This window comes from Quercus lobata, chromosome 6, assembly GCF_001633185.2.
Source record: "Quercus lobata isolate SW786 chromosome 6, ValleyOak3.0 Primary Assembly, whole genome shotgun sequence".
Lineage (NCBI taxonomy): Eukaryota > Viridiplantae > Streptophyta > Magnoliopsida > Fagales > Fagaceae > Quercus > Quercus lobata.
The window spans coordinates 50,877,421-50,895,868 of NC_044909.1; the positions used below are offsets into that span (position 1 = coordinate 50,877,421).

At 35.1% G+C, this 18,448-nt stretch overlaps 2 protein-coding genes across 2 annotated transcripts; both read left to right on the plus strand.

Annotated features, from left to right (window-relative positions):
* The first annotated feature begins 131 nt into the window (after positions 1-131).
* Positions 132-7,093, plus strand: LOC115993565 (MLO-like protein 4). Its single transcript, XM_031117504.1, has 15 exons — positions 132-585; positions 695-752; positions 866-1,092; positions 1,379-1,495; positions 1,594-1,654; positions 1,783-1,889; positions 2,406-2,480; positions 2,967-3,052; positions 3,805-3,854; positions 4,440-4,480; positions 4,594-4,764; positions 4,851-4,886; positions 6,274-6,341; positions 6,487-6,547; positions 6,616-7,093. The coding sequence occupies exons 1-15, from the start codon at positions 460-462 to the stop codon at positions 7,021-7,023; spliced, it is 1,692 nt and encodes a 563-aa protein (XP_030973364.1). The 5' UTR covers positions 132-459; the 3' UTR covers positions 7,024-7,093.
* Positions 7,094-11,547: 4,454 nt separating this feature from the next.
* On the plus strand, positions 11,548-18,094 carry LOC115993568 (26S proteasome non-ATPase regulatory subunit 4 homolog). The gene is made up of 11 exons (XM_031117506.1): positions 11,548-11,681; positions 11,851-11,964; positions 12,261-12,366; positions 13,823-13,937; positions 14,021-14,230; positions 14,330-14,642; positions 15,710-15,833; positions 16,114-16,217; positions 16,341-16,409; positions 17,599-17,676; positions 17,869-18,094. The coding sequence occupies exons 1-10, from the start codon at positions 11,670-11,672 to the stop codon at positions 17,647-17,649; spliced, it is 1,218 nt and encodes a 405-aa protein (XP_030973366.1). The 5' UTR covers positions 11,548-11,669; the 3' UTR covers positions 17,650-17,676; positions 17,869-18,094.
* The last annotated feature ends 354 nt before the right edge of the window (positions 18,095-18,448 follow it).

Consider the following 18,448-nt stretch of genomic DNA (forward strand, 5'->3'; position numbering starts at 1 on the left):
AATCAATGGGCTTTGGTATTTCTTTAATACTAAAATTTTTTGTCATTCGCTTTTGGTCTTTTTTCAATTGATAATGATCCTTGACCCTTCCTGAAAAAAGACCAAAAAACAGACCAAAAGACATTGTTTCTCAAAACAAATTAGAAAAAGGACATAAGCACGTTCAAACTTCAAACTTCCAGGCATGCAATGCAGCGTGTGGCACATTTATGCAGACCCATTATGCCCCTCGTGACACGCCATGCACAAAGTTCTTAAATTCTCTGATGGTACGGTCTCAAGTTTAGACAAAAGCAAAACTCAACAACCCAACAGTTACTATTAATGGTCTGTTACTGAACTCTGCATCAAAGACAGAGACGATTGGGTCTACAATACTTTTTTTTTTGAAGATTTAAACTTTCAGCATCAGCACCCGGAAGCAAAATTAGTTCAGGGTTTGTGGGTTTGAGCCAAAAAATGGAGGAAGAACCAAGGGAAGGACGATCCTTGGCTGAGACCCCCACTTGGGCTGTTGCAACTGTGATCACTGTCATGGTTTCTTTTGGCTTCTTCTTTCAAGGCTCTTTGAAATGGTCTGGAAAGGTAAAAAAATGACCACTTCTCTGTTTGCTTTTGATCTTTTACATGCTTCTTTATTTTATTCTTCGGATTCTTCATTAATGTTTGTGATGATTAATAATATGCCTAATAGTGGTTGGCTAAGACTAAGAGAAAACCTCTGCTTGCTGCTCTGGAAAAGATTAAAGAAGGTAAAGCAACTGAATCTCTTATTAGAGATGGGTTCTGTTTGATTTCTTTATTATTATGTTGAAGCTTTTGGAAATTTCTTTAATTTCATTATTTGGTGGTTATTTGCAAACAGAGCTAATGCTTTTTGGGCTTCTGTCATTGTTGATGGGACATTGGATTGCTTTTGTGGCCAAGATTTGTGTTAAATCCTCCTCGGTTATGAACAGCCAATTTTATCCATGTGCATTGGAGGGTGACTTACAAATAGTAAAGCGCATTCTTGTTTCAGGCTCAAATCATTTGAATCACTCCATTGTCAGAGAGCAGGTGAAAGCTGGGGGGCATAATTATTGTCCTGAGGTAGTTTCCTCACTCTCCATTTGAATTAGGATTTTAATTTTAATTTATTTATTTTCACAATTCTGGAATTGAATTTAGGATGCTTAGATATAGATAATAATGCAAGTTTCCTCACTCTCCATTTGAATTGAATTATTGTTTCTTTAGCAAGTTTTTGACTTTGTTCTAACTATGTAATGCCTGTGACTAATAAGTCTCAGTAACCTGTCAATTTATTTAAGGGAAAACAAAGTGATTAGACCATATATCTATGATTACTATTTCAAAATTTGTTATTTGCTTCCAGGGTCATGAATCATTTGCTTCTCATGAGAGTCTTGAGCAGCTTCATCGTCTTGTATTTGTTCTAGGCATTACCCATGTGATTTACAGCTTCATTGCCATTGCATTGGCCATGATTAAGGTTTGACATATCTATTTATTGAACTACCTTCTTTAGTTCTTCTCTGGGGCTTAATCTTTGTTAAATGAGCAGCAAAGTCTAAAATTTAGCTTATGCAGATCTACAGCTGGAGAACATGGGAAAATGAAGCTAAATCTATAGCTATCCAGAGCTTACAAGGTGAACAGTTTTCCACCTGATGATTATGTGGATGTCCTTTATCGTTCTTCTATTTTTTAGCCAGGTTTCTTTAGATGCCTTACACAAACTAGTCTTTTGCCCTATCATATTAATTTTTTGAATTCTAGAAACTCCGCAAGCTACACCAGATAATATGAGAATGAGGCGACTAACAACTTTCATATTTCACCACACATCCCATCCATGGAGCCAGCATGGAGTTCTTGTTTGGCTGGTATTCTCCTGTCCTCTTTCTATTTTGAGAAAAATATTTTCAATATTACTTTTAAGATTTTTAAAAACTGATAAATCTCAGCTCAACTTTGTCATATCTGAAACAACTAAATGACAAAACAATGCAAAACTAAGACTTATCCTAATTTTTTCTAGTTGGTCAAATAAATTTTCGGCTCCTTCGATCTGTGTCATATGACTATCAAAAAACACAAATTAAAGTTGCTGAAGCAGCAATAACATAATTAGAGACAAAAGGAGAAAATGAGGGGCTTGAAGTTGTATATTTGTTCAATTTCTACCATTATAGCTACTCCTTTGTATACACAAGTACCTACATATGCATACATCCATACATACATATTTATACTTGAGTGTGTGCTAATAGTTGAGAATTTAAGATTATTAGAGAAAAGATTATAATTTCTCATTGCATGTAGCTTGACATTTCTTATATAAAGCACATTTGCTAGTGATTCCAAATAGTGATTCTAAACCCAAATTCCTCAATCTGCAGCTTTGTTTCAGCCGCCAGTTCTGGAGTTCTATAAATCGAGCTGACTACATGGCCTTGCGCTTTGGCTTCATCACTGTATGTGGGTTTTTTTTTTTTTTTTTTTTTTTTTTTTTTTTTTTTTTTTTTTTTTCTGGTTTAAATGGAAGTGTTTTATCCACTTATATCTTTTGATCGAGGATAAATATAAAATACTGTGTGTTTATATATGCTAATTATTAATCCTTATCTGCATTATCCTTCACTTAGGTGGGCTATTGCCAAACAATCAAGTAAACAATAGCACCTAAGAGGTTGGAGGACTGTAAATTTTGTTTTTTATTAATTTTTTTTAGTAGTGGAAGATTGAGTTGACTTCATTGTCCGCATTCTAACTTTGATATAAATAATCATATCCCATGAATGGTATAAAATATCCTATTGCCACATTTGCATTTCTTTGGTTCTTATTTTCAATTTTATTTAATCTTCATTTCTTAAAATGCAAATAGAATGCGTCAGGTCATGAAACCAAATTTTCTTAGCTGACTCTGTTGTTTTTGTTTTTTGTTTCTTCCTTTGTAGACTCATCAATTTCCTCTAACATATAATTTTCATAATTATATGCTTCGAAGCATGGAGGAAGAATTTCGAGATATTGTTGGAATTAGGTATTATTTCTTTACCCTGTTTTGAAAGTTGACATTTCTTTTAAATTAATGTACTGAATAAGCTCTTCTAATTTACTTTGGCCATGATCTTCATTGTATAGTTTACTTAAATCATAAATGAATTAATATGTAATGTATAGATAAATTAAATGAACTAACAATCAAAGAAAGTTTCTGTATTTAGTGATGCGGTATTTCCATTGTTTTGTTCTTTCCCCTTCCTTGAGTAGGATGCCTATGAAGACAAAGTGAAGCCTATGTTTTGCATACTTATGATGAATTTATCTACTTCAAATGCATCAAGTAACAAATTTGCATATATATATAGACATGATCTTAATGGTTGGTCACATACCTGTAGGCTGTAGCTGGCCTATTATGCCTACATGTTCTAGTTAATAATTTAATATACTTTTGTTGTTGCCACAGTATTCTGTTTGGTTTCTAAATGCTACATAAAGACAAAAACACCAATAGCAAGATTCATTAAATAAGAACATCACTTCAGTGCAGGCATCCATTTCCTCGTATGCTCTCACTATAATTGACTTCATTCGAGTGGTATTCAAAAAATTTTGTTTTGTATTGTTTATTTTAGAATTACAGACTTTATCCACGTACAATTTCAAGAAATTTCAAAAATGTGTTTATGGACTGCTAATGTATCATTTTTACAGTAGCAAAGTTGTCAGGAATTTAGTTATTGCTTCCTCTGCTAATTAATTTAATCATTTCTTTGGTTCCTTTTGCAGTGTGCCTCTCTGGATATATGCAATATGTTGCATTTTTCTAGATTTTCATGGTAATTTCTTTGAATCTTGATATGCTTCAAACCGAAGAAATTAGAGATAGTCTCAAGCAACTACAATCACCCCATTTTTAACATATTGAGTTGGGATGTTATGGCATTTAAACTGTGTTGATGTAAGCAAACAGCATTAAAGTTGCATAAAATAGTGTGTTTAGTTTTCCATGCCTACTGGAATCTAAGAACATCTAATGAAGTGGCATTGGCATAAATATGCCGTTCTTCAGCGCCTATTTGGACATCTCAACAGAATTGAATGGTCCTTCATGTTTTACATAAGCATTGGATGTACAGTTCATTATTTAATGTGGGGTATTGTATCAGTTTAGGCCTTCAAAAAAAAATGCCTCTGCCACATTTTACTAGGCTTGTGTTGACAGCTGCCATTTTCTGTAGTGGCTCCACTCACAACAATAGATGTTTTACATATAAGTCACAAATCTAACAATTAAATTTCCTTGGGATGTTCAAAATGCTCTTTGGTTTGAATATTAGCGATGTTTTTATTCTTGTAAGTTTTATGCTATTTGTAGTTATGGCATTAATGTCTAGACTATGAACTATTTAATTCCCATCCAGGAAGCAATATTTACTTTTGGATTTCCTTCCTTCCAGCAATTGTAAGTCCCCATCACATCTTGTTTACCTTCTCCATGTTCTATTTAATCCAAATTTGCAATCTGCTTATATTTCACTCCTCTCTAATTTCTTTCTTTATTGACTAATATGTTAGTTGATTCTCCTAATCGGCACTAAACTGCACCGAGTGGTGGTAAAGTTGGCTGTTGAAATCATGGATGAATGTCCAACTACAGGATTCCATCAGTTTAACCTGAGGGATGAACTCTTTTGGTTTGGGAAGCCCAAGCTTGTTTTATGGCTTATACATATGATATCCTTCCAGGTCAGTGAATCAAAAGAATCCATTTTGGCTTCTGAAATATTATTGTGTGACTGAATTCTTATATGCCATAGGCATTTATTTTGCAGAATGCATTTGAGATGGCCTCATTCCTTTGGTCCTTGGTAAGAGCTTGATTATAATTTTCATCCAATAACAACATGGTTGGAGTGGTTGTCCTACACTAAAGTACCATCTAATCTGATATCATGATAAAGTACCTCTTCTCCCAAAAGCTTAAGTTGTTAGGGACTAATGAATTCAATCATTTAACCATTATTGTAACAACTACAATACATCACTCTCATGTCATTGTATCAACCAAGCTAAAAAAATTATGAATTAAACAATGAGAAAAGTAAAAAGTAAAAAAGAATTATGCAATCCACAAGTAAATTAAACAGAATACAACCTTCTTAAACAGAATAAACAAACTAAATCCACATAACAAAAAACAAACAAACAACCTACTAAAATGATGAAAATGATATGTTTGCCTTTTAGACAGAGTAATAATATACATAAATTGATTCATAACCTAGCCAATGGGGGCATTGTGTTCCATATACACATAGAAAAGAAGAGGCTAAAAGGAGAGCGCTGTACATCATGCAGAGTCACAAAGAGGAGTGAAACTTTGGGAATCATTTTTGACAGAGCACAGAGGGTTCACTTTTTGACTTTTAGATTTTTTATTTTTTTTAAAACCTTTATGAAATTATCTAACTATCTAAAAAGAGACACGATTGCAAAGGGCTGTACGGTTAATATTGTGCAATTTCTAAAGACTCGGCTGGGTGGACACAGTCCATTCAAGTTGAACGTTTTGCAGTAAAACATGTTTACTAGGTCACTAGCTTAGGTGGTCCGATTGAATAGTCGGATTGGCTTAGGTACTAGTTCACCAGATTACTAGACCAGTTTTAATAACTATGCTCATTGGTTGAGTAGCACTAATGAGTTTGTTTATAAATTTGATATAATCTTTTAGCAGGCATTACAACTTAACTGTCTATGATGATTGTAAAAGTCCAATCCCTAAAACTTTCAATATGTATGTGTTGGCACATGTTTGTGTGTGCAACCATGCATTCATGTGCATGAAAGAGGGAGTTTTGTTATTTGTGAATGTGTTGTATAGTATTTCCCTTATCAAACAAGCTGCATCTCTTGAACAAAATATGGAACGAGTTTGACATTGCAGTCTATAAATTCCATCACCATCAAGTCATTGATACGCTATGCATAACCTCCATTGGCAGATCCCTGGGGTACTTCAGACAGTCACCAGTGGATTATATTTATATTGTTGGCCTGCAATATAAGATCATTGATACAAGTGAAATTGCATCTATTTTTTCAATATAAAAGTATGGCTTAGTCAGTAGGCTTACAATGAAGATGTAATTTATAAAGATTGGTTGGTCCATTGCGACACAAGAACTGCCAAAATTTTCCTTCCGGTAAGTGCAGACTTTATTTGTGATGCTAACTGTAACTTTTTCTATCCAGTGGGAAATTGAGGAGCCTTCCTGTTTCATGGACAACCGTAGCTTCCTTGTGATTCGTTTGTCATTTGGGTATGTATCTTTATTGTAGTGCTCCATCTTCTTTACATGTCAAAAGAAATTTTCTTTTCTCTCAGGACTGCAATGTGGTTTTGTTTTATATGGCATCAATCTGATAGAATACAAACTCATTGTTATTAGTTACTGGTAACTGCAGGATCATTTCACAGTTCTGGTGTAGCTTTATAACATTCCCACTCTATGTTATCATTACACAGGTCTGGCTTTTCTTTGTCTTCATCTCTCTCTCTCTCTCTCTCTCACACACACTATTATGATCTTGTAGATGGGTTCGAGGTTCAAAAAGTCTGTAATGACAGAAAATGTGAGAACATCACTAGTTAGATGGCAGAGGAGAGTAAAGGCCAGGAATGGTACTTCCTCTGTTGCACTCCTGAGTGCAGGAACTGCGGCCTCGGATTCTGTGGTGCATAATGTGGGAAGAATTGATGACTTTGCCATAAACAGTGTGGAAGGAAGCTCCTCAGGTGTCCGGGACACATCTTTCTCACATCAACAGGCCTCAATGTCAAAGGATCAAATTCATGAACTATCTGCAAATGATATGATACAAGTACCGGTTTCTTCTGATCCTTTCTATGACAGTTATAGCAGTGATGATGTTGATCATGACGACAGCAGTGAGGATAAAAATGATGTCAAAGATGATTCATGTCTCCTTACACCACCTTAAGCTTTTTATGCTTGTATATAAATCAACACTAGCATTAGATTGATCGTTGAAGGCATTGGATAGATTGTTATATCGTCTTGCAAAATGACCAGATCTTCCCCCCCCCCCCCAAAAAAAAAAAAAGTATAGAAAGAAAATTATCTTGCTAACAAGTATTACCTGTTAACCATTATTCATTTTCTTAGTAGATTGGTTCGTATGGTTTCATATTCATCCAAAAGGAATAAAAGCTTGGGAAAAAGGTTTCAATAGACAGATTGGCCTATCAAAATGGACTTGCTCCTTCAAACTTGATAAAGTCTCCTAGGTAGAATTACCTTTGTGTTCAAAATGTTTTAGTTGATTGAACATACAATGTCCTAATAATTTGTTTTGCTTGGTGGACAAGGGAATCCAGTTGGACTAAAGAGTGTCACAGAGAAGTAGAGGTGTTGGAATAGGGTGGTTCATGTTTCCAGCCCAATTGCCATGTCTAAAATCAAAGAAGTTGTGGAGAAGGAAGTACACAATACTGTGGAAACTTACAATTACAGAGTCCACAAAGTGTAGAGGCCAATGGAAAGGACAAATATTTATTTCATAATAAAATTTTCTAGCAATAAGAGAAAGCTCGGAAAAATCCCTTGCCTAGGCCAATTGTAGCATGGATTTGGCTAATATTAACATGAACATTAAGGCTGTTTTTTTAGCCAAACGGCTGAGAAGCATAGTTCGTTATCAGCTACTGCATTAGCCTCCTCCGATGTGCATAACAATGATTTAGTAAAATATATCCATTCCACACATTGCCAAAAAAACAAAACAAAACAAGAGATATCTATTGTTTGACTATGTTGAGTAGTTTCATTTTGAGTCTTTGATCAAACTTTTGTGGCAATAATAGTGGGTGATCAAATTAATATTGATGCATTGACAAAGGTCCCAGCTGAAATGATGCTCTTGAGGGGAAACGAACATTAGAATAGGACTTGTTTCAAGAAACACCTAGTCCCTAACTTGAGACCAACCCGTGGCATTGGTCAGAGGTGCTCCAGTGGTTAAGTGGCCTTTGAGTTGAGTATGAATGGATTACAAGCTGTTTTTTATTTTTTGTTGGTGGATTCTTAGGGAAAGAAAGAGAATGACTGTAAGCAAGGGAGAAGGGGTAAAAGCCTTACAGAGATTGGCTGATGGGTTGGGAGATGAGTGGAGTTCTCCTCAACAGGCAAACACGTCTAATCTAAAGCACAATGGATAATAGTGAGGCTTGGCAGGCAGTGTGTTGCTCGGACATATTGCTAAGTTAGGAGACATGGTTAATGAGAATATCACTGAGAGTTACATGTGCAACTATATTGTCCAAGGTACAACACTATTAGGACACAATCTCGATATTTTGGCACAAGGGAATGAGAAAAGTGTATTAAAATGTTGAGAAATTCAATACTGAGGAAAATGAATATTCACTTACTCTAGGAGAGAGGGAATCATGTGGAGAGGAAAGTGAATTGATGAGAGGGGGCCATGCATCACGAGCATTGAAGGGGGAGGATGTGGAAGAGTGTTACAATTCAATCTCTTGAGTAGGATAGAAACAAACGAGTAAGGATTTGGAGGGCTAGATTGACACTAATGACCTCGCCCCACCTGTGTAGATATTGTCCGCCTTGGGGCCTCATATCCCTCACGGTTTTGTGTAGATATTGTCCGCTTTGGGGCCTCAGTTTTGTTCTCCCTCAAAGCACACTGCAGTGGGAGAAAATGCCTCTACACATTGAAGGGAGGTCATTCCTTATAAACACATTCCCATGTGCTTCCCTAGGCGATGTGGGATTCCATGGAATGCAACCTCCTTTTTGGGCCACTACAATCCACCCCCCCTTACGACAATTGTAACGTCCCAAAATCATAAGCAATAAAAGTCTATTTAATCTGAATAATCCATAAAAGTATTAAACCAGCAACCTTGAATCTCATCACCAAAGTTAGAGCTCTAATTCACCAAATACAAAACATCCTCAAAAAAATTCTCCAATACAATGTTTAATGCCATAAAATAATAATAAAATCCTCAGTTCCACAAAATGATTCGTAACTGCTGTCTCCCAAGAATCTCTACTCCAATAATCCCTCTAATGTATCTGTAATGGGAAATAAAGGGGGGTGAGATAACTCAATAAGTGGAATTCACTAACATTGGGGTGTGAGAACAAACCTTCGAATAAATAATTCTTACAACAATTTCATAACTTGTAACTCATCAATATTTATCATTAAATATTTCATGTAAAAGAAAATATCTTAATATTGTGAACCATCATAACATATTTATCAATATCATCACATACACAGTTTCCTAGGCTTTGCTCGTGGTTAACGTTTATGCCCCATTGACAAGGTTGTTCTGTCCCCTTTTCTGGGATTGGAACCTCCTTTTCATCCCTTTTGTTAAGGATGGCTCCTTTGGAACCTAAAGGTGCACTCCCTTGCTAAGGAGCTTCCTTTTTGGATCCTCAATAGTATACTTCCTTGCTAAGGAGCTATCAAATGTGCACTGTTCCCTTTTCTGGGACCATCCCTTGCTAAGGACTAACTGCAGTATGATTGTCCCTTGTTAAGGACTAATACAATATTGAGCTTTTAATCATGACTTGCCATAGATTTTCAAAACATATACAAGATGCTCACATAAATAATCCATCAAGATGCTCACACAAAAATAATCCATTCATAATTCTCGAAAATATAAGGACATATTCACACATACAAATTTAAATAAATTTAGGTTGTCCCACAAGTTTTTCATAAAACGAATAATTAATGTGCACATCAAGAAATTATAAAATATCCATTTATGTGTATAGAATAGCAATATATTTCTTTGATATATAATAGTTTAATAACCAACATTGTTTGGGAAAACCCTCAAAATTAGTAAACATCACTTACCACTTAGTTGCAAAAATAAAAGAAATCAACATCCCTTGAATCACAACAATTCAGTAGAATTAGAACCTAGTAACACCAAAAATAGGTTCATCAATACACAATTTCCCACTTAAAAATCTATTTTCACACTTAAACGGTTTTATCCTAGACAATATTGATATATCTAAAATTCTCCATTTATTCACCTAACTATCCAATTTACTATTGGAAGCCACGTATTACCTTAATTTGCTGCTTAGCATTCCCTCTTGATGCACTGGATGTCCATTGACTCTAACATTATATATATAAATATATATATTCAACTTAACATTAAAAGTCTCGTGAGGTTGCTTTAATATATCAATCTAATGCTAGAATGCTCTCTTTGGGGGAGAACAAAACCGTGAGGGATATGGGCCCCAAAGCGGATAATATCTACATAGTTGGGGCGGGGTCGTTACAAATACGAATCTCTTAAGTTGCAATTGCGGATGGCTTGGGAACCTTTCATTTTCAGTGGTTAGAGCATTTTTCTTGTTAGTGAAGACCAAAGATCCCTACATTTTATTTCTTATGGAAACGAAAATTGACTTACAGATAATGACTTGTGTGAAGGATAGACTTAGATCCCTTCTAGTCTTTATCTTACTGGGCTTCAAGTATATTGACTACAAGATTTAGACGCCATCTATAATGATTGTTTACACTCACTTCCTTCTCATAATTGTTAATTCGATACTTGCCTTGCTTACTAAATCAATACTTGTCATTCTTACCTCAAGCAATACTATGGACAACGAACTCCACTCACCCTTATAGCATTCCCAATTATGATTATGGTTTGAAGTGGTCCACCTATAACTTACATTCATTGGGAAGGAAATCAATATGCTGACTCTTTGGCCCAAAAAAAAAAAAAGAAAAAAGAAAAAAGGCAACATCTACATGAAGCCTTTTGTTTTTGCACTGTAATCCTCCTTTCTAGATTTTGTACAAACTTTTAGTAGTGCTAAGTTCTAAATTTTGTACAAACTTTTAATAATGCTAAGTTATTATTGGGTACTTGGAAGAATACTTCTTCTCTTTCATATAAGGGCGAGTCCTATCTACTATGTAGTCCATCTCTATGTGAGAGGGAGGGAGTATACTCTCAGAGTATTTAATAAATTTCTAGTAATATTTGGAATGTTATGTACCCTAAATTTTGTTATTATTATATAAATCTGAAACTCCTTTTCTCCCAAAATAAAAATGAAAACAAAATTTAATCTAGTCATTTCAAAGTAAATAAACAAAATGTGAATAATTTCACGTTAGAATTATCCTATAAAACTCAAGAAATCCTAACTTTACCAGGTCATCAATCTTCTTAGAACAAGCACAAAGTCCATAAATTTTCCACAACTTTAAAGAAGACCATCTAAACGACAGCGTTTATGTTGTCGTTCTTTGCAATTATCTTTATTCACTTTTATTATTATCATTAATTAATATTTTTTAAAGTGTAAACTCCAAAAGCAGACTCGGCACGAACTCATTGGACAAAAGTGGCACACTCAAGAGTTCCCAGCCGCACCTGATTAAACCCTCATGTCATTTTTTGTATCAATTACAATTAGCAAGCCTCCTCTGCAAGTAAAGCCCAATATCTCTCTCTCTCTCTCTCAAATCAAAATTACTCTTAAAACTCTCTTTCTCTCTTTCGATCCTTCGATTTTGTATACCATCTCGCAACCATGGTGCTCGAGGTAATCTCCACTCTTTTTCTTCAAATCAGTAATTTCAATCTCAATCCCTCACCTTTACCACACTACAAGTCGGAAGCTTTGAATTTCCCTTTTTTTACATACTTTTTCTGCAAATTAGGGTTTTCTTTTCGATTACTGATACATTCATGAGCTTTTATTTTGTTGCTAGGCCACAATGATCTGCATCGACAACTCCGAATGGATGCGTAATGGCGATTACTCTCCGTCCAGATTTCAAGCCCAATCTGACGCTGTCAATCTTATTTGCGGAGCTAAAACACAGGTTTTTCTTTTTGTTTTTTTAATCTTCTTTCTTCTCTTAGTTTTTGGAGTTTCCCCAATTCTTTGTTTGGTTGCTTAGAAAATTGAGTAACAGAAAAAACACACACACACACACACACAAGAAAAACAAAACTTGGAACCTCAATTACTCCACATATTGGATTAGGGTTTCATTCTTTTTTAAGTTCAATTAGCTGTGCTTTGTTCATAATTTTGCTGTATATGAAGAAAAGTTATATATATATATATATATTATGACTGAAAGTTTTGAATGAAATTAATGGGTTATGAGTACAGTCTAATCCAGAGAATACAGTGGGAGTTCTCACAATGGCCGGAAAAGGGGTTCGTGTTTTGGTCACTCCTACTAGTGATCTCGGCAAAATCCTCGCGTGTATGCACGGTTAGTTCTTTTCCCTTTATTTGAATTTTTCTACTTGTTTCATTTTAGTCAATTTTTATGTTTAAGAATTTTAATACTGGTGCTGCTGCTACCCTCTTCATTGCAAACATTAGATATATGATTGTACTTTGCCAATATCTATACTCTTTTATTTTGTCATTAGTTATTAACTTCTTCCCCACTATATTTGTAGTTATGTACTTTTTTTATTTATTTAATTGGTAAGTTACTCTCACCCTACATCTAGGACTTGCAAGCAAAGTTTTGAATTCCATTTTGGCAACCATTTTGGTTTGGCTATTGGAATGGACTCTTTCAGTACTGGTGTGTACCGTTATAGGTTTTAGTTCACGCCATTTCATTAACTTATATAAATCCATTTAATGTAAATATGTATAACAATAAAAAAAAAAATACAAATTGATAGACAATTCAAAACTGAGTACATTCAAAACAGAGGTACAGTCCCAAACAAACCAAAAACTATAATAATACAAAATCTTGCAAAAGAAAGAGTGGCTACAAATTTTACTCATCAAAAAGAGAAAAAGAAAGAGTGGCTACAAACTTAATTAGTGATTTATGTAATGAAATTTGAGTTACATACTTTCATCAGAAAACAGCCACCCAAAAAAATAAAAATAAAAAATAAAAGAAAATTTGAGCAAGAGCTTGGGAAGTACCAAGCATTCAAATATTGAGCTTACTTATGGTAACTTGCGAAAGACAAAGAAAGAGCTTTTGAAGACCCTGTTCTTGCTGTTACTTAACACCAAAAAAAAAAATTGGGAGCAAGATGTGTAAATATCCATAGAAATGAGCTGTGATTTGGGGGTTGGGGGATTATGATTGTGATATGAGAGTTGAGATCTTGGGACTGTTGGGAGCTTATGAACTGAGAGTGTTAAGAGAAAAGAAAATTATTTGGGGGAATTCAAAACCTAACATCTGATAAGGGGGTGGTGGCAATTTTACTAAAGTGGGAATCATTCCTTTAAAAAGTTACAACTAAGCCTCACATTTGTGTTTCGGTCTGGGACATTTTTTCCATCAGAATTGACGAAATTCTGCTGGAATGACCAGTACAATCCAGTACAGGCCAAAATTTATACCAAGATGGAGTAGGGGGTTTGTTGTACTGGTTTATGTGCCAGAACAGAAAATTCCGGGTTTTTCCAGCCGGAATGAAACGGAATTCAAAACTTTACTTATAAGAGGAGGAGGTGCTAGTTGAGCTAGAGCTCATTGGCTTTGGACAATTTAATTTTAAACGATATCCATCTCTCCACTACTGTTTTTGTTATTATTTGTCTTAACTTTTATCCTTTTGTTTTTAACTATTTATTTAATAAGGACTCTTGGAAAATCAAAAGTTGAGACAACCCAATTCTACTCTCTTTCTAAAATCAGTATAGATAAACTGTGTTAGAGTGACTTGTTTTCTCTTTCAATGTAGGTCTAGAAATAGGTGGTGAGATGGACCTGGCTGCTGGCATTCAGGTGGCACAGTTGGCCCTTAAGCATCGCCAAAATAAAAAACAGCAACAAAGGATTATTGTATTTGCTGGAAGGTGTTTACAGTCATGCCTCATTATGTTTTTTCATTTTTTTTCTGGCTCTTACATTTTCATTGTTTCATATCTTGTGGTTTCAGTCCTATCAAACAAGAGAAAAAGACATTGGAGTCTATTGGAAGAAAGTTAAAAAAGAACAGTGTAGCACTTGATATTGTTAATTTCGGTGAAGAAGATGATGCGAAGACAGAGAAGCTGGATGCACTTCTTGCTGCCGTTAACAACAATGACACTAGCCACATTGTACATGTTCCACCTGGCCCTAATGCTCTTTCTGATGTGCTTATAAGGTTGGGATTTAATTTGTTCCCTATTTTATAGATTAAAGTTTTGATTTTATAATTTATTTTTTATGATTTAAACTCTAAATTTCCTTTATCCAATGGCAGTACACCCATCTTCACTGGGGATGGGGAAGGTGGAAGTGGTTTTGCAGCAGCAGCAGCTGCAGCTGCAGCTGGTGGAGTCACTGGTTTTGAGTTTGGTGTGGATCCCAACCTGGATCCTGAACTGGCTCTTGCTCTGAGAGTTTCAATGGAAGAAGAGAGGGCGAGGCAAGAAGCAGCTGCTAAAAAGGCTGCAGAGGAGACTTCTAAACAAGAAAAAGAAGAGGGACAGCCATCTGGAACACAGGATGCAACAATGACTGAGCATGCAAGTGTTGGAACTTCTGAAGCTGACAATAAAACAACTGATTTAATGGTTGGTGCCATTTTCTGCTCATGATGTGTTCTGCTGATACACTTTTTTTATTAAAGCACATTCATGTTTCCCTAATTCCTTTTGTTTTTTAATCCTTTTTGCCTTTCCTTCTTTGTCATTTGCAAAGAGAGAAAGGGGAGAATTTTCTTCTTCTTTTTGTTTTTTTGGCAAGAGAGATAGAGGGGTGGGGGCTGGTTTGGTAAAAAGCAAAAAGATGGATGGGTTTTTGTTAAACAGTGAAGATTAATTCAATCTTGCTCTCAGACATAATGCTGCTACACCTCTAGGGGTGTTGGGGAAGTTTGCATGAACCCATGACTTCCTCCTCTAGGGATGTTGGTGGAGTCCCTAAATGCTCCTACACCAATTTGACATTTTCCATGAATAAATTTCGTTGGTTTTGAGACTTGTATTGGCCATGCATATTTATGTCCATAAGCATGTGTTCTATGAAAGCAAACTGCTTTAACTAACTGTGTTACAAATCAATTAGAAGAAATTTCTTCCTCTTTCTTTATTTTCTCTGACATGGAAGATTTTCTTCTTTGATTAATATTCTGCTGCCAGTATAATCTATACTATTATTAAGAGTTAAATTTTTTGGTATCCACTTTTTAAGTACTCTAATTTACCCTCACACATTAGTCACAATAAATAATAATAAAAAAACTTTAAACAATCGGGTCAAATAAGGAAACTAATATATTTCAAACATCTTAATTCTAAGTAACATTTAGAATTTAAAACACAATACAAACTAAGCAATAACTAGAAGTACGTTTGAAAGGTAAGTTCATGAACCTCACATTCCCCACATTTTTCTGTAGAAGAAGTGCTTATAACTACCTATACTTTCCTTAAAAAGTGTGAAGAAATCCCTACTTATACTTTTCTGATTAAAAGAAAAAAGAACTACCTGTGAGGAAGACCTCATAAATACTTAGTATCAATTAAAATATTTACTCCTAATATATTGCCATACCCTACCATTGGTTCTTGGGTAGTTTCCAATCTGTCTTTATTGCTACCAATCCATCATATATGATCTCACCTTATATATGCAACAGGATGATGACAATGCTCTGCTACAGCAGGCCCTTGCAATGTCAATGGATGAGCCTGCCACGGGCCATGAAGTTCGAGACACAGATATGTCTGAGGCAGCTGCAGATGATCCAGAGTTGGCACTAGGTGAGTATTTATTAATGAGCCAAACTTGTTTCTTTGTTGGTTGTGTCATCTCATTTCACAGTAAGTGCTGAGGATGTACATAACTCTTATCTCTTTTTGATTGGTCCTGACCAGTTAATAGTAAGTGGAAAAGATGCAGTGAAATTTATGTTTCTAGCTGCATATTATTGACCATCTATGCATCTAGATCTTTAAAGCATATTTTGGGCACTCACCATTGTCCAAATTTTTTTTTTATCCACATTTGTTGATTTAATTCCACGTCATTGGGTTGTTGCAGCTCTCCAATTATCGGTACAGGACAGTACAAGTGATTCTGCAGACCAATCAAACATGAGCAAGTTATTGACAGACCAGTCTTTTGTTTCTTCTATCCTTGCATCAGTACGTTTTCCAAAACCTAAAATTATAATTTGTTTCTTCTTTCCTTTCCTCTCCCAATGGTGAAAATGATGCATAAAATAATCTATGCTAATTTTCACTGTTTACAACTTATTCTTTCTGCAGCTTCCAGGGGTTGATCCAAATGACCCATCAGTCAAAGATTTGCTTGCTTCCATGCAAAGTCAGTCTGAGGTGAGTTCATCAAACTGATTGTAGGATTAGTAGAGAGTTGAATAGGAGTCATTTACAACCCCCGCACATGCTCAAGTTTGTTGGCCTGGGATAGATTTAAATTTAGTCCCGTCCCTCCCTGCAATAGTAGTTTCATTGTGATGTGATGTGCTAACCTTGTTATTCCAGCTCAAGAAATAACTGTTTGAGATTGATGTGGGTTGTGACTATTGATATGTGGTGCCAATCCATGGATCAATCATTTGGTGCCTGATATGCTATGATAATTCTGGATAGTGGCTTTTCCATCACTAGGAAGTGGATTTATTAAAATCAGCATTATTTTTAGAGGCCTTTACTATTTTTTGTCTATTTAAGTTCTTGGGTATGATTCAGTTGAATTTAACAGCCAGAAATAGTAAAGTAGCTCATGTAGCATTTCTCTTGAGTTTTGTATATGGCCTATGTACTTAGGTGCCCTAATTTAACCTCTAATAAAATTTATTACTAGTAAAATGTAGTAAACTTTTTTAGTGATAACTAGTTACTGTGAGAAATTAAATAGGTTGGTTTCAATTTTAGTACATGTTTTTACTGTAACTATCTTTAACGTCTCCCAAAACTTTTAATCATATATTTTTTTAAATTCTTATTCCATTTTACATATCTTCTCTCACTTGATTTTTTTTTTTGGTTTGTTATAAAAAAGAAAAGGATCTAAACACCTGCATTGTGTATGCGAAGAGACTAGCGTATTGTATAATGCAGTAACACATAGTGATATGTTTGAATCCAAATATTTTAAATCAGTATTATTATGATCTTCTACACCCTAGGTCTTTTTGTTTTTTCATTTGGCTATGTTCTTCATAGAGCATTTAGATCAAATGATTATGAAATTATGTCGATACTTCCACATATTATGGGTAAAGTATAAGACATCTGTATTTTTATCAATGGAATGGGTGCGTTAAGATCATTTTAATGGACTGGGTTTTATTCAAGAAATGAAATACACAAAAATAGTTGTTGAAGCAGACATATTTGTGATAAATCTTGAATTTTGTCTAAGATTCTTCTTGCTCTAATGTTAGTATCTACAGTACAGAATCTATGATGGCATGAGTTTATGGATCTGTTAAGCCTTTTTATGATCCTGATAGTTTCTGTACACCCTATTAGTTTCTGATTTTGTTGTCATTCATTTTAGCCCCAGCAGAAGAATGAAGACAAGGCACCAAAGGAGGAGGAGAAAAAATGATTCTCTGGAGTTGCCTTACCATGTGAGGTATAATTTTCCTGAATGCACTCAGTTCATGAGTTGTTGCTCGCGAGTTGGAATTTGGAAGATGCTTCAAGCTTGGCAACCATCTGGCCTTTTTATTTTTTATTTATTTTTTAATTAAAGTTTGTCACTCAGCCAGTGATTTGAGATATTCTTGCTTTTTAACTAACATCAGTATCAATATTGGTCATTCAGGTCAAAAAGCTCTCTCTACTGTAGCATCACAAGTCATCAAAATGGAATTGTTGATGGTTATAGTTGTCTTGAGAGGGCGTTGGAAGTGCAGACAATATTTATATGGAAAAGAATGTGCTACATTGAAATGTATTTCTGCAATGTTTCAACGTTTATATTTTCTTACTCCAAATTGAGCCTTTCTTTTTGTGTTATTGGTTTGGTCTTAATGATTTTCATGGAGATAGTCATGGAATGTGGGATGATAAAAGGGTTTTAGTAATCAATCAAGAGCCACATATGCAATTCTTGTGGTTAGTGAATTCACGTTGCCGCCCCCCCCCCCCCCCCCCCCCAAATGTTGAAAGAATCCACGATCGGATGCTCCCCAACCGTGTTATAATGTTACCAATCCCAGGGGATGCTCTTGCAACCTTAATAGGCTATGAGCTGACCGGTACAATTTCTGCGTTTAACAAGTCACGAATTAATAGTAATGGCACGACCACTTTCCATTTGATCGAGGGTTATGTGTCCCTTGATTCTAAAAATAAGAATGGGAATTATAAATCTACCAAAATTTTCACAACTCTCGTTGGTG